The 26,794-nt window shown below is 36.5% G+C and overlaps 1 protein-coding gene across 1 annotated transcript in view; it reads left to right on the plus strand.

The window, feature by feature from the left end:
* The first annotated feature begins 668 nt into the window (after positions 1 to 668).
* The window catches only part of LOC137004782 (uncharacterized), an 87,986-nt gene continuing 61,860 nt past the window's right edge, over positions 669 to 26,794 (plus strand). The window contains exons 1-7 of the mRNA XM_067365400.1: positions 669 to 724; positions 14,376 to 14,759; positions 20,943 to 21,230; positions 21,313 to 21,606; positions 22,173 to 22,553; positions 26,099 to 26,386; positions 26,487 to 26,780. Of these exons, the coding sequence (XP_067221501.1) occupies positions 694 to 724; positions 14,376 to 14,759; positions 20,943 to 21,230; positions 21,313 to 21,606; positions 22,173 to 22,553; positions 26,099 to 26,386; positions 26,487 to 26,780 (1,960 nt within the window). The 5' untranslated portion in view covers positions 669 to 693. The remainder of the gene's footprint in view (positions 725 to 14,375; positions 14,760 to 20,942; positions 21,231 to 21,312; positions 21,607 to 22,172; positions 22,554 to 26,098; positions 26,387 to 26,486; positions 26,781 to 26,794) is intronic.

A 26,794-nucleotide genomic window follows, 5' to 3' on the forward strand; every position in this document is an offset into this window, starting at 1 on the left:
GATAGTTTTAGGACAGCTTTTAATATTTTTTTGCATCTAAAGGGTTTGTCAAGTTTTATCAAGAACATACTGGCTCGGTTTCACAGACAGGGTTTAGTCTAAGTCAGGGTTAGGTCTTAGTTTAATTAGGATTTTTAGTAGCTTTTATAAACATACCCTAGAAAAAAACAAACAAACAAACAAACAAACAAACAAAACATTACTGGTGTCCATCTTGAGACAAAACAATTTCAGTGACATATTTTAAGATCTATTAGTGCAGGTTGCTTTCAGTTAAAACAGGTCAAACATGCATTTTAGTCTAGGACCAGCTTAGGCCTTGTCTATGAAACCGGGTTACTATTTCAAAAAAAGATGCCAAATGTGTGACCTCAGACTGAAAGAAACAGCCTTATTTGGAAGAAAATAAAATAGCCCTCTGTCTCGACTCTTCTCTCAACCAGTGTTTTAATAATAGAATGGTGATTTGACGCTCACTCAGAATCCTAACGAACAGTGCTTTTGTATTTCTCTCAGTCTCTCACATTTTAAATGGTGTAGACCTTTTTCCATCCAGTCCACTTCTTTTCTTTGAGTCTTCATTAAGAAGGTAAGAATGGAAATTAAAGTGTATTAAAAGTGTTTTTCTTGGCAATATTTTTTGTGCACACCAAACAACAGTTGTTTTTACTCAAGGGCAAACCCAGGAACGTGATGGGACCTCTACTTAAATTGCTTTTACAAGGTATAGAATCTGTTTTCCTCTCTTTGTTCAGTTAGTGATGTTTGTCTTGAGCATTTAAAAATATTCAGCTTGTGCTGGATTTAGTTGTGTAAATATTGTTTACATAATGGACATTTGCGGTTGAACAATGTCAAATATTGCAGTGTACACACAATTACAGTTAAAAGGATAGAAGTTTTGTTTCCGAATGCCCAAAGTATATAAAATGTCAATTTAATATAAACTCCCATACAGAAATGTAATATACACATATATCTCTATATCACGAGTAGAGTTGTTATATATTATAATGCATTGTATTATTATCACATATATACATACTAATTTATGTCCAATTTATGAAAGTTTATTTAAACAACACATATGCAAACATTCGGTATGCCTATATAGGATGATATATAGGTTTATAGCATATATGAAGTACCCATAGTAAAATTAGTACATGTACATATATTAAAAATAATTATATGATGATTTTTTTTTTTTATATGGTACTATATTTTAAGACCATGTGAACAGTATGTCTAAATTATATTTGAAAGTTTATTTAAACAACACATATGCAAACATTTGGTATGCTTAAATAGGTTTATAGCATACTGTATATGAAATTATGCATACTGTTGCATACTGTATATGAATTATGATATATACATATATTAAATATAATTATATGATGATTTTTTTTTTTATATGGAATTGTATGTTGAGACCATATATGTGAACAATATATGTCAATTTATCTAAATAACGTATATGCAAGCATTCAGTATACTTATATAGGACTTTGGGTTTTATTTAAGTTTATACCATATATGCAATACCTTTAGTAAACAGTGTATGTACATTATTAAAAATTTTATATGATGAATTTTTACATGGAACTGTATGTTAAGACCATATATGTGAACATACTTCTTTATATATGCAAGTTTATTTACAGAACATATATGCAAATATTCATTCGGGTGCTTATAGGATTTTGTTATACCACTTATGAAATACCCATAGAAAAATTAGTATAAATACATATATTTTTATAATGTAATGTATGTTAATGCCATAGCTTATATGTGAACAATATATGTCTAATTTATATATGGAGGTTGATTTAAACATATATATATATATATATATATATATATATATATATATATATATATATATATATATATATATATATATATATATGTACGTTTATTTTATATTGGTTTTATATACCATATATGAAATACCTAGTAAAATTAGTATATAGCCTATATTCATAATATTTATATGATGAATTTTTATATGGTACTCTACGTTAAGACCATGCATGTGAACAATATATGTCTAATTTATATTTGAACGTTTATTTAAACACATATGCAACCATTTAGTATGCTTGTGTAGGATGTTATATAGATTTACAGCATATGGTATATGGGATACCCATAGTAGAATTATTATACATATATTAAAAATAATTAAATTATTTTTTTTTTTTACTATTATTATTTTTTTTATGTGGAACTGTATGTTAAGACCATATATGTGAACAATATATGTCTAATTTATTTATGTAAGTTTATCTAAACAACATATATGCAAACATTCAGAATGCTTATAAAGGATTTGGGGTTTTATGTTTATACCATATATGAAATACCTGTAGTAAACATAGTGTATGTTCATATATTGAAAGAATATTTATATGATGATTTTTTTATGTGGAACTGTATGTTAAGACCATATATGTTAACATACTTCTTTTACAGTTTATTTACAGAACATGTATATATTCATTCGGTGTGTTTAAAGGATTTTGTTATATCATGAAATACCTATAGTAAAATTAGTATAAATACATATATTTGATTTCAAAACTATAACTATTTTCTATAAAGAAATTTTACATTTTGTTTTTCATTTTGTTTTCAATTGGATGGCATGGGTAACTGCAAAAGGTAAATACTCCAAGGTCCGGTTTCATAGACGAGGCTTAGCCTAAACCAGGATTATACCTCAGTTAAATTAGGACATTTAAGTAGCTTTTAAAAACATTCACTGAAAAAAAAAAAAAAAAAAACATTACTGGTGTGCATTTTGAGATAAAACAATGGCACTGACATATTTTAAGATCTGTCAGTACAAGTTACTTTCATTTACAACATTAAAGGTTAATGTTCCCAATATATCGGCACACGACTGTATAACCATGCAACGCAACCAAATACAGAAATGCCCTGCAAAATGTGTTTTCGATAAATAAATGGTATAGTGGCCGATATGTTGTTGCGAGTACTATCTTTTTTGCTGTGGTGTGTTGGGGTGCAGGAATCAAAGCAAAGGATGCCAACAGATTACATAAACTCATCAAAAAGGCAGAATCTGTCGTCGGCTCTGAGCTTGGTACTTTGGAGGATGTGGTTAGGGACAGAATGCTGGCAAAGTTGCTGGCTATTATGGTCAATGATGTTCATCCTCTTCATAAAACTCTGGACAAACTAAGGAGTAGTTTTAGCAACAGGCTTATTCAGCCTCGTTGCTTGAAAGAATGATATATGAAATCATTCCTGCCTAGTGCTATTAAAGTATTTAACTAATCTGTCTAGGAAAGAAATGTGTTAAAGTGCTACTGACTGTATCAAGCTGCCATGACAATTGTAATTTCCGTTTTGGGGATTAATAAAATTAAATCAAATCAAATCAAATCATATATGCATTATACATACATGGACATATTTAAATGGGATAAATTTATATGTCAATATATGGCATTGATCCTTTTTCTAATAGTTTTCATATATGGCTGTGCATATGTACATATATGTTTTCATTCTATATGAGCATACGTCCATATATAGATATTTAATTTAAGAGATATGTCAAAATATATATTATGTTGGATACATTATATGTCAATATATGGAATTGTTCCAATTTCTAAGGAATAATGGACTTCGGGCCATTGAATTCTTAGAAAATAATGCACACCCGACCACCTATCTAATAATTTAATGGCCCGGAGTCAATTATTACACTTATACTACGATTACCACACCTCAAGACACTGTTTCGATGTTATATTTCAAGACATTTGTCAGGTTTTTGTCCTTAAAACACTCTTGTGTGTGGGACTAATTTCTGACGCATCTCATCCCAAGCCTCTGTTGCTAATTCCAAAATGTTATTTCAGAACTAGTAACGAAGGCTTGAGCCTTGATAATAATACTGTTGATTACAGTTTTTAACACAGTTAGAGAGAGAGAGGGAGTGAGAGAGAGAGAGAATTGAATTTTAATACACCTTTATTAAACCAAAAAAGGTTTCACAATATTACAAAATCACAAAGCAAAAAATAAATAAATAATAAATAAAAAACAAAATCAAAAAGCAAGCATTAATTCTTCAACATCATCAACTGTACAAAGAACCTCATTTATCCCCCAAATGTACATAAAAGACTCCACACATTTAATCATTTTATAATAGGCATGCTCTATTCTAAGCCGAGCTGCGACCAAGCCTTTAAAAATCTTCAACACATCCAGAGGACCCTGTCCAGACAACTTATTTTTTCTTGATTTCCAGATAGCAATTTTGCTATACCAGACAAAAAATTCAATAAAATCAATTGACTTTTCCTTTTTTCTGTATACTTTGGACCATATATAAACATTTCAAAAGAGAAAGCTTCACCAATTTCAGTAAACCATTGAGATAAAAATGAAAACAATTCATTTAGCCGAGTACACTGTACAAATAAATGAAAAACTGTTTCAGCCTCTGTACAGAAGGGACAACCCACCCCAACAGAAGGATCAATGTGCACCACGTATCTGTTTGTGGCTATCGCCCCATGTACAATCCTCCACTGAAGGTCACCTGTTCTTTTATCAATTGGGCATTTGTATAAGGACCGCCAGCAGCCTCTAGGGGAAGAAACAACTCCAAAAAATTCAGTCCATTTTGTTGAAGTCAGTCCACTCAAAAAATTAGCATTAGATGCTTTTACACAGGAGATATATAGGGCTTTTTTTCCTACTTCTTCAAAAATTCCAAGCTGAGGGGTTTTAAAAGACAAAAGACTCTTTCCATCATCTTGCCAATCTCCCACAGCAATAGTTACATTAAGAGAGGGGAAAACATAAGGAATCCCTTTTCTCCATTGATCAACTGCTATGGAGTCATTTGTCAAAGTCTTATGTTCCCCATGCAAAGACGTTAAAATTTCAGTAGTAGCTTGTTCCAGCAGACGCAAGGATCTCACCCCAGTCCTTTCACTCAGTTCCTCTGTGCTTGTATTTAAAAGATGCCCCAACTTTGTACATCCATCAGCCGTAAAACATGCACGCAGACTGATACCAGACATAAGTCTTGAAGGTAGAAAATTGTTCAGAAAAAGTGGCTCTTCAAAAAGCCATAATCCATAATTTGTGTCTGATGAACGTGAAATGGTAAAAACCTTCCATGCCTCCATGACTGATTTATAAAACAACGTAAGACTCGCCCGATCTTCATTCTGAAGCTCCATCAAGAACAAATGTTTGTCCAGTCCCATACCTCTGACCCGCCTGAGAAGAGCAGAAGCTGTCTTTAGCCATGATACATCTGTATGATACAACAGTCTTTGAGCTACTTGTAGCCGGAAAGCCATAATTCGGGCTCTTATGTCTATCAAACCTTGACCTCCTTCTTGAACAGGAAGGTATAAAGCAGCAGCACGTATCCAATGTTGTCCAGACCAAAAAAAAGTCACAAGTTTCCTTTGAATTTCTTCAATAATTCCAGCAGGTGGTTGTAACACACATACTTTGTGCCACAAGGTAGAAGCGACTAAATTATTAGTCACTGAAATCCTCCCCCTATAGGACAACTGAGGTAGCAACCATTTCCATTTAGACAACTTGCTGCACACTTTCTCCACTATACCCTCCCAATTTTTCTTTTGAAAATCATTTGACCCCAAAAAAACTCCTAACAATTTAAGTCCCTCCTTACCCCACTTAAGGTCCCCAGGTAATTTTGGGAGATTCTCAGATTCCCCTTTACCAGCCCAAAAAGCTTCACTCTTAGCCCAGTTCACTTTAGCTGATGAAACTTTCTCATAAAGATGGAGTACCTCAGATAAACACTTAATATCTTGAGTGTGATTCACAAAGACTGTAATGTCATCAGCATAAGCAGAGAGAGAAATGTTTGAGTCTAAAGAAAAACCAGGCACTTTAAAACCTGACAGTCCTTCTCTAAATTTAATAAGCAAAGGCTCAATTGCTAAACTATATAGCTGACCAGACAATGGGCAGCCTTGTCTAATACCCCTTAAAATAGGAATTGGCCGACTCAAAGTGCCCCCTATCTTAACCATACATGATGCACCATTATATAATAACTGTATCAAATTTAAAAAAGTTTCACCAAAACCAAAAACCTTCAATACATTAAAAAGATAATTGTGATCAACACGATCAAAAGCCTTCTCTTGATCCAGAGCAATTAGTCCAACATCCACATTAAAACCATTGCAAATATCTATAATGTCTCGTACTAAAAACAAATTGTCCATAATAAACCTCTTTGGAATACAATATGATTGATCCTTATGTACAACCAAACCCAAATAATTTTTTAATCTATTTGCCAGACATTTTGAAAATATTTTATATTCTGTTGTAAGAAGAGCAACAGGACGCCAATTCTTCAATAAGGCTAAATCTCCTTTTTTTGGCAATAATGATAAAACAGCATACTGACAGGTAGTAGGTAAAACACCCTCTTTTATAGATTCACATAAAACATCAAAATAATCATGTCCAATGCAATTCCAAAACTTCTTATAAAAGTCTGCTGGCAGTCCATCTATTCCAGGGGATCTTCCTGAACTAAGTTGTCCCACAGCAGCAGTAATTTCCTTAAATGTTATATTAGAATCCAAAACAGTTTTAGATTCAGAGTCCAGCTGAGGAAGACCTTGAAGAAGTTGTGTCATCAATTCATCATTTTCACAGTTTTCTGCAGCATAAAGATTTGAATAAAAATCCACAGCATGTTTTCTCATTTCTATAGTCTTATATGTTATCCTCCCATCAGGGAGTTTAAGACATGGCATTTGTTTTTGTTGAGCCACCTTATATTCCAAGTTAAAAAAAAAAAGAAGTTGGTGCATCCATCTCTGCTAAAGACATGAAACGGGACCTTATCAAAGCTCCCTTTACTTTTTCATTTAGGACCAGACTTAGCTCTCCTCTTTTCTTTCGTAAATCTTCATACAGTACAGAATTGTGCGCATCAACAAGCTGCAATTCCATCAACTGAATTTGCTTTTCAAGTGATTCAATCACATTCTTTATTCTACTACTACAGTTGGCTGAATACCGCTGACAAAAGGTTTTAATTTCAGTCTTACCTACATCCCACCACTGTTTCAAGTTTTCAAAAGAACTTTTTTTTTTTCCCAATTTTCCCAAAAGAAAAAAAAATTATCACAAAAAACAGCATCCTGAAGCAATTTAACATTAAAATGCCAAAAAACAGACTTTCTAGGAACATCTGACATGGTCATTGTCATAATAATTAAATGATGATCAGAAAAGCCTACAGGACAAATGCAACATTCAATTACTCTACTACTGAAATATTTAGACACATAAAATCTATCTAGTCTGGCAGCACTAACTCTATTATTAAAAGTCTTAATCCATGTATACTGTCTATCATCAGGGTGTTTTATTCTCCACATATCCAATAATTGGAATTCTTTTATAAGTTTTGTCAATGCACTTGAAGACTGTATATGAGGTTCTTCAGTATTACGATCTATAGTAAAATTTATTGTGCAGCTCCAGTCTCCACCAATAATAACACATCCTTCACTGGAAACCTTTTTTAGACTCTCATTGAGTATATTTAAAAAAATGTAAGCGCTCCTGTCCCACTGTTGGCGCATAAATATTAATTAGAAAAACAAGCATTCCTTCAATCTTAGCTTTAACTACCAATAACCGACCCTTTACTGGTTCCTCTGTACTTATAATATCTACCCTTATGATTGGAGAGAAAAAGATTCCTACCCCTCTGCTTAAATTTGTACCATGACTAAGTATTTTATGTCCCTTCCACCACAAATTCCACTCAATTTCATTCTTTATATCACTATGAGTTTCTTGCAGGAAGACAATATCAAGTTTTTTTTGTTCAATTGTTTCATAGACTACAGCACGTTTTACACTATCCCTCCCACCATTAATATTTAAAGAGCCTATCCTCAAAACCTCCATACTCAAGATTAAGATGGAAAATAAAGAGTAAAGCATGATATGAAAGCAAGGAAAAGACACCATGTGATACATGATTATTTTAGATTTTAGATTTACTCTTTTTTTCTAGTCATTGCTTTGCCTTTTCTTATAGTGGTAAGATGCTTTTTCAGCCGAAAACGCTTCTTCTCACTAAGTTCCTCAACTCCAACAGTCCTCTGATAAAACATAACAGATTGAACAAATCTGTCTACATCAGAAAAGAAATCATTTATGTTAATTTGTTTACCGTACGTCTCATCCAGGAAACTATTGATTTCTTCAAGACTATACAAGGAATCTTTATTGAAACCTCCTGAAAAAACTGCCTGAGACACATTAAATGCAAGTCCCTGTGAACCACCATCATTTTCACACATAGAAACTTGTGACTGTATCATCCGATTGCTCCTCTTCCACATCCTCATCATTCAAGGCGCCTAAATACGATTTTTTTTTCCATTCCATCATTTGCAATTTCCAACTGTTTAGTACCTTTAGCTACTTCATCAGTAACATCAGGAGTTAAATCCATTACGCAATTCTTTGGGCCTACATTAACTACATCGCCGTCAGTTTCAGTGTCAACAACCAGTAACGCATCATCTGATTTAACAGCACTCACCTCAACAAGTGGAACAACCTCGTCTTTGGATGCCGCAACCAGATCAACGTTATTATTTGCGACCCCATTCTCTGATCCTGCCACGCTCTCCTCACCTGTTTTCTTGTGTGGACACGTAAGACGCTTGTGTCCGATGTCTCCACACTCGAAACATCTTATGCTGCCAGTAGTTGCATACACCATATACAACCTTCCTTCATGTTTCACACGGAAATTAATATCCAGTGTATTCTCAGGTGATTCTAGCACCATGTAAACATACCGTCTGAAAGACGCAACGTGCTTCAGAGCCGGATGTTTACATCCAAGCGTAACAGTTTTAAAGGGACTAACAATTTTCCCAAAACGCGCTAACTCACGTTGCAAAACGTCATTAGATATAAAAGGCGGGATATTTGAAACTGTTACTTTCGTTGTCAAAGTATACAGCGGAGAGAGTTGTACAAAAGCATCATTAACAGTAAGACCAGTTACAATTAAACTGTTGACAAGATTTTGTTCCTTCAAAAAAACAACAACAGCCTGATTCATGCGTGATGCCGATACAATATTCTCATGACCAATCTGATCACCAACTGCAATTAAAACATCCTCCACAGTAGAATTATCCTCAGGAACGCACCTGAAACCATTACGGAGTGATAATGGCGGCGTCTCATCAAGAGACGCCATTCTGCCAAACAAACACCAGTATTCAACTATTTTACAATTTCCTTTCTAAATCATGTATTTTCTAGACAGAAAAGCAAAAATAAATAAAGAAAAGCTAGATTTAGAAACTCTCACCACACCGCAGCTCTCACCACCACCACCACCACTCTCACCAACTCCCAGCATGCAACAGAGAGAGAGAGCATATGTGAATTAGCCTACCTGTGTCTGTGCCTCTTACACGGCAGCAGTGTCTCTACTAATAGCGAAACTAAACTATACATTTTCATCCAATTGTTTACTATATTTATTTGCCTGGTTGGTTTTGTTGTGAGTTTTGTTTCTTTTGCTGTTATAGGCTGTAAGGACCTTTTGAAATAACTGAAATCATTTGGCGAAGTGATATGGAACTGATATGCAAGATCATTGAAAAAGTTGTTTTCAATCAGCTGAACAAGTTCTTAAGCTTAAATGGATATTTTGACAACTTTCAGTCTGGTTTCCGACCGCATCACAGCACAGAGACAACACAGGCAGGTGTCCGCGAGGGTCTGCCGGCATTACTTTCGTTTTGTATTTGTTTATTTTGGAATTAAAGTTATGTTTAAATTTCGCCGGTTCCCACCTCCTTCTTCCCGTATCTACAAACTGTGTTACACTGGTGCCAAAACGCGGGAGGAAGGAGGAACATGCTGTCGGAGAGCCCTCGCTGCTGAGGGGGATCGCGGTGCTGCGGAGTTCAGGCAGCGTGGGAGTGTGAAGACCGCGAGAGGCTGCCTGAGGCAGTGGTGCTGGAGCCTAGTGACAGGTGGGACGGAGAGATCGAGGCGGTGCTCCTGGGACGAGGTGAGGTGGCTGCCGTCCAAGAGGGAGCGGAGGAGTCGCCGCCGTTTGCCGTGGGCTGGAACCTGCTACCGTCCGCCATGAAGGGGAGGAGCAGGGGACGGTGGACTCGCTGCCGGCTGCCCTCAACCGGAGGAGCCAACACCGGCCGCCAGGAGGCGGTCGAGGATCGGGCCGTCCACAGAGCGTCCAGTGCCATCGCATGGCACAGCGAGGAAGTGCAGCAGTGTGTCTGGGAACCGGAACGGCGCGAGGCCGGTGGCACGAGAGTTAAAGAGCTTCACCTGGGAAGCGCACCGGCCTTCAGTCTCTCACGGAGGAGCTCCTGGAGCATAAAAGGAGGAGCGACTACAGTGAAGGATGAGAGAGGACCAGGCCTGGATATTGTTTTATGTTTTATTATGTTTGTGTGGCCGGCAGGCGTCCGCGAGGGTCTGCCGGCATTACTTTCGTTTTGTTCTTTGTTTATTTTGGTATTAAAGTTTGTTAAATGTTCACCGGTTCCCGCCTCCTTCTTCACGTATATAGGAACTGTGTTACAAAATGATATTCACCTAAACACAGATACAGGTAAATTATCAGTGCTGGTTCTACTCAACCTCAGTGCTGCGTTTGACATTGTCGATCACAACATACTTCTTGACAGGATGGAAAACTGGGTTAGGCTTTCTGGGATGGTCCTTAAATGGTTCAGGTCATACTTAGAAGGGAGAGGTTATTATGTGAGTATCGGTGACCATAAGTCTGAGTGGACATCCATGACATGCAGAGTCACTCTACCTCACTATACCTTCACACTAGGGGTCAAACAACTAAAAATAAAGTCAGGAATCTTGGTGTGATTTTGGAGTCAGACCTGAGTTTCAATAGCCATGTAAAGACAGAAACTAAATCAGCATATTATCATCTCAAAAATATTGCAAGAATTAGATGCTTTGTCTCCAGTCAAGACTTAGAGAAACTTGTTCATGATTTCATCACCAGCAGGGTGGATTATTGTAATGGGCTCCTCACTGGTCTCCCCAAAAAGACCTTAAGACAGCTGCAGCTCGTACAAAACACTGCTGCCAGGATTCTGAGCAGAACCAGAAAACATGAACACATCACACCAGTCCTCAGGTCCTTGCACTGGCTTCCATTTGAATTTAGAATTGATTTTAAAGTACTGTTACTTGTTAATAAATCACTCAATGGCCTAGGACCTCAATACATTGCAGATATGCTCATAGAATATAAACCTAACAGATCACTCAGATCATCAGGATCAAGTCATTTAGAAATACCCAGGGTTCACTCAAAGCAAGGAGAGTCTGCTTTTAGCTGTTATGCCAGCCGCAGCTGGAACCAGCTTCCAGAAGAGATCAGGTGTGCTCCAACAGTAGCTACATTCAAATCCAGACACAAAACATATCTTTTTATCTATGCATTTGCTGATTGAGCACTGTGCTATGTCCGAACTGTTTGCATTTTATTTTATATGTATTATCATTTTATTCTTTTAATTCCTTTTCCCGTTTTTATTTCATTTTTAATGTATTTTATATCTTTTATGTATCATCTCGTTATTTTTGACTTTTAATGCATTTTAAATATTGCTGTCTGGGAGAATTAGGAAGACAGCATTTGTGATTAGGTTAAAATTTGGTAAATTTGGATAAGGGGACAAACCATGGGGAAATTTGAGCTGTGGTGCATGGTTAAAGGTGCTCTAAGTGATCCTGGTGGAGTAACTTCCTGTTGACGTTCGAAGTGTTGTCAAACAAAACAGAGGCTAGCTAGACCCTCCCTCCTCCTCCTCCCCCTCCCCTCCGTGCTTCCTGAAACAGTCATGAACGCGCATTTAAAATCATTATTGTCGGTTATTTGCTGGAGCATGTTTATTATGTTTTGTGGTCCAGGCTGCACCAGTTTCTTTTTATTGCCGTTTTCGGAGCTTGTGGCGACTACAGAGGCTGCGTTTTTTTACAGTGTGTTCAGGGGACAGGCAGCTAGCGGACAGTGAGGAGATGTTTGCTGTATGTGACAAAAAATGTTTTGGCCTAAAAACATGTGACATCACTTAGAGCACCTTTAAGATATCTCTGGATTTCAGTCAGGACACTTTGCAAAGGGGGAAATTTCCGAAGGGGAAATTTGAACTGCGTTGCATAGATAAAATATCTCCGGAAGGGGGATTAGGGCTGTGTGGCACAGTTTGAGGTGTCTTGGCAAGAGGAAGATCCATTTAGATCTGCTCTGATGGATAGATCAGTTTAGATCCACTCTGACGGACAACAACAACAACAACAAAAAAACTCCCTAAGACTTCCTAGCTCTTCCATCCAGATAGCAAAATTCTCTGTTTTTACTGTTATTTCTATTCCTTATGTTCTATTTTTATTATTATTCTTTATGTAAGGCACTTTGAATTACCATTGTGTATGAAATGTGCTATACAAATAAAATTGCCTTGCCTTGTCTTGAAATGCGGTCAAGACCTGCCTAAAACTACTTTAGCCGTGCGTTTTCCTGAAAATAATTGGGATTGTTAGAACCCTGGGAACCTTAGAACGTTGATCAACCAATCAGATTCGAGCATTCAACAGCCCCATGATATAAATGTTTTTACTTTATATGAGAGTATATTCCATATATTTATATTTCTGTGGCCCCAGCCAGTCTGCACAATGAAAGCGTTCAAACTGCAATATTTAACAAATATGCATGTTAAATATACATACATACTAGGGCTGGGCGATATATCGCATGCGATTGTCACATGCATTTCATCATCAAAGCCGGTTCCCTGATTGCCGCTAAATCGCCATCACCTGCTTTCAAATGGAGCGGCATTTAATAGACAGAGCCGTAGTTCACTGACAAACTACGCAATATCGCGTTCATTATCGAAGGCGATTCATTTGCGATAATGAACGCTATATTGCGTAGCTTGTCAGTGAACTACGGCTCTGTCTATTGAATGCCGCTCCATTTGTATGTTGAAAACCTCTTACAGGGCTGTCAAGTGAAAAGCAAACCAAGCATTTTAAATTGTGGCTATGTTAAATTATTAGGGGATGGTGTTTGTGTAGATGTTTTTTTGCCTGGCCTGTGGGCCCCGTGATATTATACCACCATTCACCCCATTAGCAATGGGCACTGCCCAAAATTATTTTTGATCAGAAAGTGTAGGAATGCACTTTACAAGTTTATATTCATTAGTGTTACACAAACTTTGTCAATAGATAAATTGGTTTCTTGTGTATTGGCATCATGTTAAAAGTAATATATAACTTAAATATATACACTCTTATTTTGACTCTTTGGGCCCTATTTTAACGATCTGAAACGCAAGTGTCAAAGTGCGAAGCGCAAGTAACTTTGTGGGCGGGTCTCGGCGCTGTTGCTATTTTCCAGGCGGGATAAATGGCTCTTGCGCCCGGCGCAAATCTAAAATGGGTTGGTCTGAAGTAGCTTCATTATTCATAGGTGTGGTTTGGGCGTAACGTGAAATAAACCAATCAGAGCGTCATCCAACATTCCCTTTAAAAGCAGGTGCGCAAGTTCCATTATGGATTGCTATTATTATGGCGTATTTACCAGGCGCACGCCAGGAGCGGTTCACAGCCGAGGAGACTGATGTTCTTGTAAGAGCAGTGAAAGACAGAGAAGTTGTGTTGTATGGGGATGGGAGAAACCCACCCAAAATAGCGTCGGTTAAACAGTTTTTTTCACATCTTCGTGGCACACCACAATGGTTTCCGTCATCTCATGTGTTAATATTTTTTTAGTGTAACAATTTATGATTTGCAAAAATAACTGTTGCATCTGTGTAGATTACATGAGCAAAGTATATGCGCGTTGTGCACGCTATACATTATGGTCAAGCATACGCCCTTAAAATAGCATAATGAACAGCGTGCAACGCGCCACTGACTTTAGACTAGGTTTTTTTCTGGTCAGTGGCGCAAGTGTTTAATGGAACAGCAAAATAGCACCAGGGATTGTTTGCGCCGGAACACGCCTCCTTTTTTGCGCTGAACCGCCCAGGGAGCGCAAGTTCATTCACTAGTTTAGCGACGTGCTTCTGTGGAGGGAAAAGCGCGCTTTGCGCGGGTGCAAAATAGGAATGACCCATGCGTCGGTGTACAAAGTCAATTGCGCTGGGTGCAAGATAGGGCCCCTAATGCATTAAACACCAATATTTTTTTTGAAAAAAAAAAAAATCCTTAATCCTCCACTCAGCCATTAATGTTCTCCAACTTTTGTCCCACAGCTGTTCTTCTGTATGATACTTTGGCATGGAGCGTGACAATGCCAAAAGACATTCATGGCCTCCAGGGTTCCTGTCTGGTTATACCATGTTCTTTCTCTTACTCATTATACCCACCCAAAAACCCAAGTAGAGTTGTGTGGTATCAGTGGGTCTCTAGAGGTTATCCTTTAGTTTATGATCCAAGGTATCCATATGATGTTATCGATAAGTTTAGAAGGAAAACGTCTTTATATGGAAACCCATCAAATTGGGATTGCAGTCTGCTGATTACAAACCTGAAACAGTCTCACCATGGAGAGAAAATATATGCATGGATTGACCCTGAAAATGTTGGGTGGCGGACCTACGCATTTTATGATGTCACCTCTACAATCCATGTTGACAGTATGTAAATATTCTTATAATAATATTCTTTCACTGTAATATCTGTGTTTGTCAAACTGTAGTAAAATATTGTGTGGTCAATAACAATATACAGGTGCTGGTCATATAATTAGAATATCATCAAAAAGTTGATTTATTTCACTAATTCCATTCAAAAAGTGAAACTTGTATATTATATTCATTCATTACACACAGACTGATATATTTCAAATGTTTATTTCTTTTAATTTGAATGATTATAACTGACAACTAAGGAAAATCCCAAATTCAGTATCTCAGAAAATTAGAATACTTAAGACCAATACAAAGAAAGGATTTTTAGAAATCTTGGCCAACTGAAAAGTATGAACATGAAAAGTATAAGCATGTACAGCACTCAATACTTAGTTGGGGCTCCTTTTGTCTGAATTACTGCAGCAATGTGGCGTGGCATGGAGTCAATCAGTCTGTGGCACTGCTCAGGTGTTATGAGAGCCCAGGTTGCTCTTATAGTGGCCTTCAGCTCTTTTGCATTGTTGGGACTGGCATATCGCATCTTCTTCTTCACAATACAATATACAATAGAAAATCTATGGGGTTAAGGTCAGGCGAGTTTGCTGGCCAATTAAGAACAGGGACACCATGGTCCTTAAACCAGGTACTGGTAGCTTTGGCACTGTGTACAGGAGCCAAGTCCTGTTGGAAAATGAAATCTGCATCTCCATAAAGTTGGTCAGCAGCAGGAAGCATGAGGTGCTCTAAAACTTCCTGGTATATGGCTGCGTTGACCTTGGACCTCAGAAAACACAGTGGACCAACACCAGCAGATGACATGGCACCCCAAACCATCACTGACTGTGGAAACTTTACACTGGACCTCAAGCAACGTGGATTGTGTGCCTTTCCTCTCTTCTTCCAGACTCTGGGACCCTGATTTCCAAAGGAAATGCAAAATTTACTTTCATCAGAGAACATAACTTTGGACCACTCAGCAGTAGTCCAGTCCTTTTTGTCTTTAGACGCTTCTGACGCTGTCTGTTGTTCAAGAGTGGCTTGACACAAGGAATGCAACAGCTGAAACCCATGTCTTGCATACGTCTGTGTGTAGTGGTTCTTGAAGTACTGACTCCAGCTGCAGTTGAATGGGATTTGTTTCACAATCCTCTCCAGGGTGCGGTTATCCCTATTGCTGTACACTTTTTTCTACCACATCTTTTCCTTCCCTTCACCTCTCTATTAATGTGCTTGGACACAGAGCTCTGTGAACAGCCAGCCTCTTTTGCAATGACCTTTTGTGTCTTGCCATCCTTGTGCAAGGTGTCAATGGTCGTCTTTTGGACAACTGTCAAGTCAGCAGTCTTCCCCATTATTGTGTAGCCTACAAAACTAGACTGAGAGACCATTTAAAGGCCTTTGCAGGTGTTTTGAGTTAATTAGCTGATTAGAGTGTGGCACCAGGTGTCTTCAATATTGAACCTTTTCACAAAATTCTAATTTTCTGAGATACCGAATTTGGGATTTTCCTTAGTTGTCAGTTATAATCATCAAAATTAAAAGAAATAAACATTTGAAATATATCACTCTGTGTGTAATGAATGAATATAATATAAAAGTTTCACTTTTTGAATGGAATTAGTGAAATAAATCAACTTTTTGATGATATTCTAATTATATGACCAGCACTTGTACACAATAAAATTCTTCTCCCAAATTGACTTGGTTTCAAGGTAAAGGCATAATTTAGAAAAAGCCAGCCTTTAGCTAGCATTACATTATACTGCCACATTCTTATTCCTGCAAATGCTTTTTGCATAAATAACCATTCAAGCGTGACAACACACAAGAGAACTCAGTGGTGCGCTGTCTGTCAATCTTCTGTCTGTGTGACAGACACACACAACTCAAATGCACAGTAAGCAGCTTCAGACAGAATACACATTTTGTTGAATATACTCGTAAGCACAGTCTTAAATGAGTTCAATAAAATCAAAACGTGAAGAGCTGTGAGAAAATGGGATGCATGTCAGATCGCCGTAATTTGTGTCAGATCATAAATGAACAGTAGCCTAATCCTAAACCTCCTGCTGTGATGTCTGTCATTAAGGTTAATCAAAGAACAAAAGAAAAGGAGAAAATCACTTTACACTAAACTTTAACAATATAAAATATATTGGTAACACTTTACAATAAGGTTGTATTAGTTAACATTAGTTAATGCATTAGTTAACGTTAACTAACCATGAACAACACCTCTGTTCAGCATTAGTTAATGTTTGTTAACGTTAACTCACGCATGTATTAATGCATCTATTCATGTTAACAGCGCAAGTAGTTAACATTAGTTAATGCATTAGTTAATCATTGTTAACATTAAATCATGCATATATTAATGAATCTATTCATATTAACAGCGCAAGTAGTTAACATTAGTTAATGCATTAGATAACATGAACTAATCATGAACAATGCTTCTTATTTAGCCTTAATGTTTTAAGGTTAACTTACTGTACTTACATTAGTTTATGTAGCAGTTGACACATTTCTAACTCTCCACTCACTTACACTAAAATAAGGTAAAAAAAAAATACCATTGTGTACCTTATCAGCATTATTTATTATCAAGGCATTTATTTGGGCTGTAAATATAATTACGAAGTGCAAACCATCTGAACATTAACAGATATGCTGTTCATGTTTATATGCATTTTACTAACATTACTTACATTCAACAAAGCATTTATTAATGGAATTTGTGAACCTTATTGTAAAGTGTACACTATTTCATAATTAACTGATGAGTTACCAACATTTGTAGACCCTTTATTAACATGACTTACCATTAACAAAGCATTTATTAATGGAATTTGTGAACCTTATTGTAAAGTGTACACTATTTCATAATTAACTGATGAGTTACCAACATTTGTAGACCCTTTATTAACATGACTTACCATTAACAAAGCATTTATTAATGGGATTTGTGAACCTTATTGTAAAGTGTACACTATTTCATCATTAATTGATGTGTTACTAACATTTGTAGACCCTTTATTAACATGACTTACCCTTAACAAAGCATTCATTAATGAAATTAAACGATATTTTGAGCCAATAATCCACACCTACCCATAAACCTACCCATAACCATTTCTTGGTTTTCTTGGTAAATCTCCATACAGTTATAAATAAAAGAATAAGAGACAAGCATAATCACAATAATTTATTTTTTGGCAAAAATGTCAAAAGTTGTACCGAAAGTACGTTACTTCAAATGATGATGAGTTGCAGTCGCAGTCCTCTCTGGCGGTAATAGTTTTAATAGGGTACATAGCAGAATTTAAGATAAAAATCCATGAAAATATGATGAATCCGGCTTCTCTCCGTGAAGGCGCGCAGAAATGTCAATCCACTGAAACACGGCATGTCGCAATCTGTGACGAAGCAGGTGAGAACCAATGAGCGTTTGATATCAGTGCCGTAAACCATGCCGTAACGGATCTCGTGGGCGCGCGTGACTTTTTAAAATTTGAATCATAGCAAGCGCGGGCTTTGACTATGACGGTCGCTGCTGAGAATGAAGATGAAGAACGACGGAAAAACACGCAGAATTTGGATATGTTCCTTACAAACATATGGATTATAAAGATTTGGAGTACAGCGAACAAATATAGTTGATGTGATTTGTGAATTTATGTTCTGCTTTGATGTGTCTTATGCATTGTCAGTCACTGCATAGGAGAAAACGCCTCAAAGCAAACAAACTAAATATTACAAAATGGGTAAACAATTACAGACATTTAATTTTTAATTTAAATGCTTTGTTAATGGTAAGTCATGTTAATAAAGGATCTACAAATGTTAGTAACACATCAGTTAATGATGAAATAGTGTACACTTTACAATAAGGTTCACAAATTCCATTAATGAATGCTTTGTTAATGGTAAGTCATGTTAATAAAGGATCTACAAATGTCAGTAACTCATCAGTTAATGTTGAAAAAGTGTACACTTTACAATAAGGTTCACATATTCCATTAATAAATGCTTTGTTAATGGTAAGTCATGTTAATAAAGGATCTACAAATGTCAGTAACTCATCAGTTAATGATGAAATAGTGTACACTTTACAATAAGGTTCACAAATTCCATTAATGAATGCTTTGTTAAGGGTAAGTCATGTTAATAAAGGATCTACAAATGTCAGTAACTCATCAGTTAATGTTGAAAAAGTGTACACTTTACAATAAGGTTCACATATTCCATTAATAAATGCTTTGTTAATGGTAAGTCATGTTAATAAAGGATCTACAAATGTCAGTAACTCATCAGTTAATGATGAAATAGTGTACACTTTACAATAAGGTTCACAAATTCCATTAATGAATGCTTTGTTAAGGGTAAGTCATGTTAATAAAGGATCTACAAATGTCAGTAACTCATCAGTTAATGTTGAAAAAGTGTACACTTTACAATAAGGTTCACATATTCCATTAATAAATGCTTTGTTAATGGTAAGTCATGTTAATAAAGGGTCAACAAATGTTAGTAACACATCAGTTAATGTTGAAACAGTGTACACTTTACAATAAGGTTCACATATTCCATTAATAAATGCTTTGTTGAATGTAAGTAATGATAGTAAAATGCATATAAACATGAACAACATATCTGTTAATGTTCAGATGGTTTGCACTTCAGAATTATATTTACAGCCCAAATCAATGCTTTGTTAATAAATAATGCTGATAAGGTACACAATGGTATTTTTTACCTTAATTTAGTGTGAGTGGAGAGTTAGAAATGTGTCAACTGCTACATAAACTAATGTAAGTACAGTAAGTTAACCTTAAAACATTAAGGCTAAATAAGAGGCATTGTTCATGATTAGTTCATGTTATCTAATGCATTAACTAATGTTAACTACTTGTGCTGTTATGAATAGACACAATGGCATTTTTACCTTTAGTGTAGATGAGTTAAAAATGATCACTCTTAGTGTGTCAACCGCTACATAAACTAATGTAAATATGCACAGTAAGTTAACCTTAAAACATTAAGGCTATTTACAGGCATTGCCCATTATTTCATATTATCGAATGCATTACCTAATGTTAACTACTTAACACTGTTAACATGAATAGATGCATTAATATATGTGAGTTAACGTTAACAATGATTAACTAATGTTGAACAGCTAGGTGTTGTTGGTTAGGTAATGTTAACTAATTGAATTAACTAATGTTAACTAACTGTGCAGTTAACATGAATACATGCATTAATATATCCGTGAGTTAACGTTAATAAACATTAACTAATTCTGAACAGAGGTGTTGTTAATGTTAATTAATGCATTAACTAATGTTAACTAATTGCACTGTTAACATGAATAGATGCATTAATACATGTGTGAGTTAATGTTAACAAACATTAACTAATGCTGAACAGAGGTGTTGTTCATGGTTAGTTAACGTTAACTAATGCATTAACTAATGTTAACTAATACAACCTTATTGTAAAGTGTTACCAATATATTAAAAACTATAGTGTTAGGTGTGATTAAATACAGACAAAAATCGATTAACAACACTTATATGTAAATGTGTGTGTGTATACATGTCACGATCACGTCTGTTCCTGTCACATCCCGGACTACATCTCCCATCATCCTCTCTGCCACTCACCTGCACACACTTCACACTAATCACTAATCACCACACCCAGCTGCAGCTCATTACACGGACTATAAAAGACTCATACACACACCACCTCACTGCTAGGTCTTGTTTTCCCTGTGTTGCATTACCAAGCGTTATATCCTGTCTGCCTGTCCTGTGTTACCGTTCCTGCCTGTTTCCTGTTTGTTGACCCGTTGCTGCCTGTCCTGACCATCGCCTGCACCCTGACTACGATTCTGCTTGTTCCTTGTCACTCCCATTTGCTCCCGTTTGACCCTGCCTGTATGACAACGCTCACTGTAAATAAAGCTTTGCATTTGGATCCCTTCCTGAGTCCCGACTTCGTTACAATACATGAGAGGAACTGACACTGACTTCATGCATACACACACACAAAAATGACCTTGAGATCTGTTCATTTAGAGTGAAAAGTAAAGAGAAATCATTCGTTTACATATTGCAGATCAGATTGCAGCCACTGTATAGATAAAAAAAGTGATGTTATGTACTTATTGTCTGTGAATTATAGATCATCCAGAGCTTCCAAGCATCAGTATTTATGGAGGTGACAAGACAGGTGACACCATCACAGTAGCATGTTCAACTTTCCACTCGTGTCCATACAGCAAACCAAACATCATTCTGAATGGTGTAGAAGGATGTGACAAAATAGACAACAATCATATTAAAGGTGGCCTGTGGAGAATCACTCGAACATGCACAAGTGTTGTAAAGGCAGAACGCTTGAGTATTAAGTGTTCTGTAACGCATTATGGTGGCAAAACAGTGACAGATAAAAAAGACAAAAGGGCTAAATGTGAGTAAACACAAATATGAACTGTGTACTATATTTGAAATGTCACAGTTGGAGCTATTACAAGATTTCACTTTAATTTCAGGTGTTCATCGTAAAATAAAAATTGAGCCTGAACTGACAGAATTCTCAGAGGGCGTCGCAAAGAACTTCAGTTGTTCCGTCTATCACTCCTGCCAGGAAGAGACTCCAACCATCACATGGAACTATCAGAACATGAAGGTCTCAACGGGGAGCAAAACTCTTTCTGGTTTAGATCGGATCACCTATTCCACCATAACCTTTCTGGGTTCAAAACAAGACCATGGGAAGAAACTGATTTGTACTGCAAAATTTTCTGGAGGAAACACTGAAACCTCTGTTGTTTTACGTGTACAACGTGAGTAATTTATTAGCATCATGCATGTATGACTTGTGTTATAAGAATATTTACCATTCAAAATCTGCCTTATTGTAATATCTGCATACTAAATTGTGGTAAATCAGAAAAAATTATTTTACTACAAAAACTGCAAAAAAATAAAAATAAATAAATAAATAAATTCTTACTACACACATGTGGGCAGAGTTGGATGTACAGCCCTACTTAGGGTCTTGTTGGTTTTGGTCAAATTGACCCTAATTCAACACAATTCTCCAAAAATCACACTATGGGGATCCCCCTTTTTTTTTCTTTTTTTTTTTTAAGGCAATTGGTTTGCATGTTTTTTTTTTTTTTTTTTTTTTAAGTAAGGAACTAATTTGATTTTACGGTGCAGCAGCTAATCAATTGGAAGTCTCACACATTCAAAGAAATAGCTTACTTCTGCATTGAAAAATAACGTGTATAGATTTTAAATTACTAATGTGATTGAAAGAAATATAATGATGGAACTTTTTTTTTTTTTTTGAGAAGTTTGCTTATCTTCCACTCATCCATTAATGCTTTCCAAACTTGTCCCACAGGTGTTATGAAGTATGATGTTTTGGGATTGGATGTGAAAATGCCAAAAGACATTCATGGCCTCCATGGTTCCTGTCTGGTTATACCGTGTTCTTTCTCTTACACGTCAAAACCACCCAAAGACCCACGTAGAGTTGTGTGGTATCAGTGGGTCTCTAATGGTTCTCCTTTAGTTTATGATCCTTTGCACGTAGGTGATGTCATAGAGAAGTTTAGAGGAAAAACTGATTTATATGGAAACTCAACTTGGGAATGCAGTCTGCTGATCAAAATCCTGGAACAGTCCCATCATGGAGAGAAATTATACACAAGGATTGACCCTGAAAATGTTGAGTGGCGCAACTACAAATTTGATGATGTCACCTCTAAAATCCTTGTCAATGGTATGTAAATATTTTTTGGAACAATTTACCACAAAAATATATATTTTTTGTCTTTTCATTATAAAAGGTGCTGGTCATATAATTAGAATGTCATCAAGACTGATATATATACACACAGACTGATATATTTCAAATGTTTATTTCTTTTCATTTTGATGATTATAACTGACAACTAAGGAAAATCCCAATCTCAGAAAATTAGAATATTGTGAAAAGGTTCAATATTGAAGACACCTGGTGCCACACTCTAATCAGCTAATTAACTCAAAACACCTGCAAAGGCCGTTAAATGGTCTCTCAGTCTAGTTCTGTAGGCTACACAATCATGGGGAAGCCTGCTGACTTGACAATTGTCCAAAAGACGACCATTGACACCTTGCACAAGGATGGCAAGACACAAAAGGTCATTGCAAAAGAGGCTGGCTGTTCACAGAGCTCTGAGTCCAAGCTAGTGTTGCACGATATACCGGTACTAGAAAGGTATCGCAATACCCTCCTTTTACAACAGTCCGGTTCTTCATTTTATTAGTACCGGTACTTTGAGTGTCAGCTGTATTTCCTGAAGTACGACAGCTGGGGGCAGTATACGTGCAGCGCGCTGCTTCTGAGGCAAATTGAGTGCGTTTATTCCTCTCAACTGCGCAATGGCTTTTATGGTGACGAAACGAGAGGTATGGTTGCAAATACAGGTGCTCTTGCAGACCGTCCACAAATTGTTGAGAAAGCAGATTTACGAAGCAAAATATGGCATTATTTTAATTACATTGTCGACAGCCAGGGCAAGCCCACGGACACCACAAACCCCGTCTGCAAAAGATGTTACAAAATAGCGCAAGCAAAGGGAGTCAAAAGCATCTTGCTGTCAAATATCCCGATTTGTACAAAGAATTTAAAGAGCGGCAGGTTAGTGAATTTGATACCAGCATTATGTTTATGCTCTCAAACATTAAATGAGTGTTATTTATTTATTTTACTCGTGCAAGCAGACCTCCGCAAAGATGTGTATTATGTCTAAGCTTAATAAGTGATATCTGGTTTCAAAAATAAAATTAATTTAAAAATACATAAATATGTTAAGGGTATATACAGTTATTTTAAACCAATTTATGCTTTAATAACACTGCTCTAATTATTTACAATAATATAATTTTTACAATAACACCTAAGTGTATAAAAAAAGCATAACAGCAAATAATTTACAATTTTATTGAGCATGAAAATAATAAACATTAAAAATTATATTAAGTCTAACTCTAACTTCATGGCATCCAGAATTATCAGCCTGTACACTGGTGAACGAAGTTCTGTCATATGGTAATTATATACTTTTCCTGCGGTTTTAGGTTTTTGCCATAGTATCGTTTAAGTATCGGTATCGTGATATTTATGGTGGGTATCATATTAAAGTCAAAATTTTGGTATCGTGACAATATTAGTCCAAGCATATTAGTAGAGAGGCAAAGGGAAGGAAAAGATGTTGTAGAAAAAAGTGTACAAGCAATAGGGATAACCGCACCCTGGAGAGGATTGTGAAACAAAACCCATTCAAAAATGTGGGGGAGATTCACAAAGAGTGGACTGCAGCTGGAGTCAGTGCTTCAAGAACCACTACACACAGACGTATGCAAGACATGGGTTTCAGCTGTTGCATTCCTTGTGTCAAGCCACTCTGGAACAACAGACAGCGTTAGAAGCGTCTGGACTGCAAAAAGGACTGTACTGCTGCTGAGTGGTCCAAAGTTATGTTCTCTGATGAAAGTAAATTTTGCATTTCCTTTGGAAATCAGGGTCCCAGAGTCTGGAAGAAGAGAAGAAAGGCACACAATCCACGTTGCTTGAGGTCCAGTGTAAAGTTTCCACAGTCAGTGATGGTTTGGGGTGCCATGTCATCTGCTGGTGTTGGTCCACTGTGTTTTCTGAGGTCCAAGGTCAACGCAGCCATATACCAGGAAGTTTTAGAGCACTTCATGCTTCCTGCTGCTGACCAACTTTATGGAGATGCAGATTTCATTTTCCAACAGGACTTGGCTCCTGTACACAGTGCCAAAGCTACCAGTACCTGGTTTAAGGACCATGGTATCCCTGTTCTTAATTGGCCAGCAAACTCGCCTGACCTTAACCCCATAGATTTTCTATTGTATATTGTATTGTGAAGAAGAAGATGCGATATGCCAGTCCCAACAATGCAAAAGAGCTGAAGGCCACTATCAGAGCAACCTGGGCTCTCATAACACCTGAGCAGTGCCACAGACTGACTGACTCCATGCCACGCCACATTGCTGCAGTAATTCAGACAAAAGGAGCCCCAACTAAGTTTTGAGTGCTGTACATGCTCATACTTTTCATGTTCATACTTTTCAGTTGGCCAAGATTTCTAAAAATCCTTTCTTTGTATTGGTCTTAAGTAATATTCTGATTTTCTGAGATACTGAATTTAGGATTTTCCTTAGTTGTCAGTTATAATCATCCAAATTAAAAGAAATAAACATTTGAAATATATCAGTCTGTGTGTAATGATTGAATATAATATACAAGTTTCACTTTTTGAATGGAATTAGTGAAATAAATCAACTTTTTGATGATATTCTAATTATATGACCAGCACCTGTATATCAAACCAAATGGCATGGTTAAATGTAAAAAGTGGCTCTGAAAAGGGAAGTTATTTTTTTAGAAAATCTCAAGCATCATTTGCAAATTTCACTTTTTATCTTTTTTTTTTTTCCTAATGTAATGCAATTCACAGTTTCAAGTGTATGATGTATTAATTGTATCTTTCTGTCAAATTTCTTAACATTTCCTGGACTCCTAGGGCCATATTCACAAAACGTTTTATCTTAAGAGTTATACATAAAGATGCTGAGACAAACTTTTACTAAGGAATAGAGTGAAATCTTAAAGTTGCTCTAAGTGATCCTGGGTGGAGTAACTTCCTGTTGATGTTCAAAGTGTTGTCAAACAAAACAGAGGCTAGCTAGACCCTCCATCCTGCCATATTCAAATAAAGGTTTAAAAATATAGGCTACGTGTCACTAATTAAACAAGTATATGTTCAGCTAATTGTCAGCATCTTAAAACTCGTGAAATAATTGCCACAGGTAATAGGACATTTATTTGTTTGTTTGTTTGTTTATTCATTCATTCATTCATTCATTTATTTAGCTGTTTTTGCCTTTTTATTATGATAGGACAGTGAGTAGGAAGTGAAGAGGTAGAGAGAAAGGGGTTTGATACCACAAAACTTACCTGAATTCTGCACAGAATGCTATACTTTAAAGCGATATGGAAGAGATTAGAAGGAAACTGAGGCTTTATAGAGTTCAAAGGCTCTGGCCGAGCTGCAATATAAAGTAAACGCTATTGGCTTAAAAAAAAAAAAAAGGGGGAAAAAAAGGGAGGAACTGCTCAATATGTACCACCCTGTCTTCATGTTTCAGTTCATGCTGCATGTTCCAAGGCACTTCAGTGGGCCTTTAAGATGTTTTGTGAATATGACCCCTGATCTAGAGTGTGTTGCCTAAATGTAACATTTCTGCTATTTGTAGCAAGTTCACAGCCGCCCAGCATCAATATTTATGGAGGTGAAAGGATGGGTGACACCATCACAATCGTGTGTTCAGCTGTCCACTCATGTCCATACAGCAAACCAAACATCGTTCTGAAAGGTATAGAAGGAACTGACAAAACAGACAATGAGCAAAATAATGATGGCCTGTGGAAAATCACTCTGACACGCACAGGTGTCATAAAAGCAGAAAGCTCCACTATTGAGTGTTCTGTAACACATCATGGTGGCATAACAGTGACAGCTACAAAGGTCAAAAGTGCACAGTGTAAGTGAACATAAATATAAACTGCTTTGTGTGCTATTAGCAATAAGAGCATTTTAAATGTCACATCTGGACCTATTAAAAGATTTCAGTTTAATTTCAGGTGTTCATCAAAAAATAACGATTGATCCTGAACTAGCAGATGTCACAGAGGGCGTCGCAAAGAACTTCAGTTGTTCCGTCTATCACTCCTGCCAGAAAGAGACTCCAACCATCACATGGAACTATGACAACATGCAGGTCTCAACGGGGAGGAACACACTTTTCGGTTTAGATTGGATTACCTATTCCAACATAACCTTTCTGGGTTCCATAGATGATCATGGAAAGAAATTGATTTGCACTGCACAATTTGCTGGACAAAACATAGAAACCTATGTTGTCTTACATGTAAAACGTAAGTAATTTGTT

The sequence above is a fragment of the Chanodichthys erythropterus genome, chromosome 17, assembly GCF_024489055.1.
Source record: "Chanodichthys erythropterus isolate Z2021 chromosome 17, ASM2448905v1, whole genome shotgun sequence".
Taxonomy (NCBI): Eukaryota; Metazoa; Chordata; class Actinopteri; order Cypriniformes; family Xenocyprididae; genus Chanodichthys; species Chanodichthys erythropterus.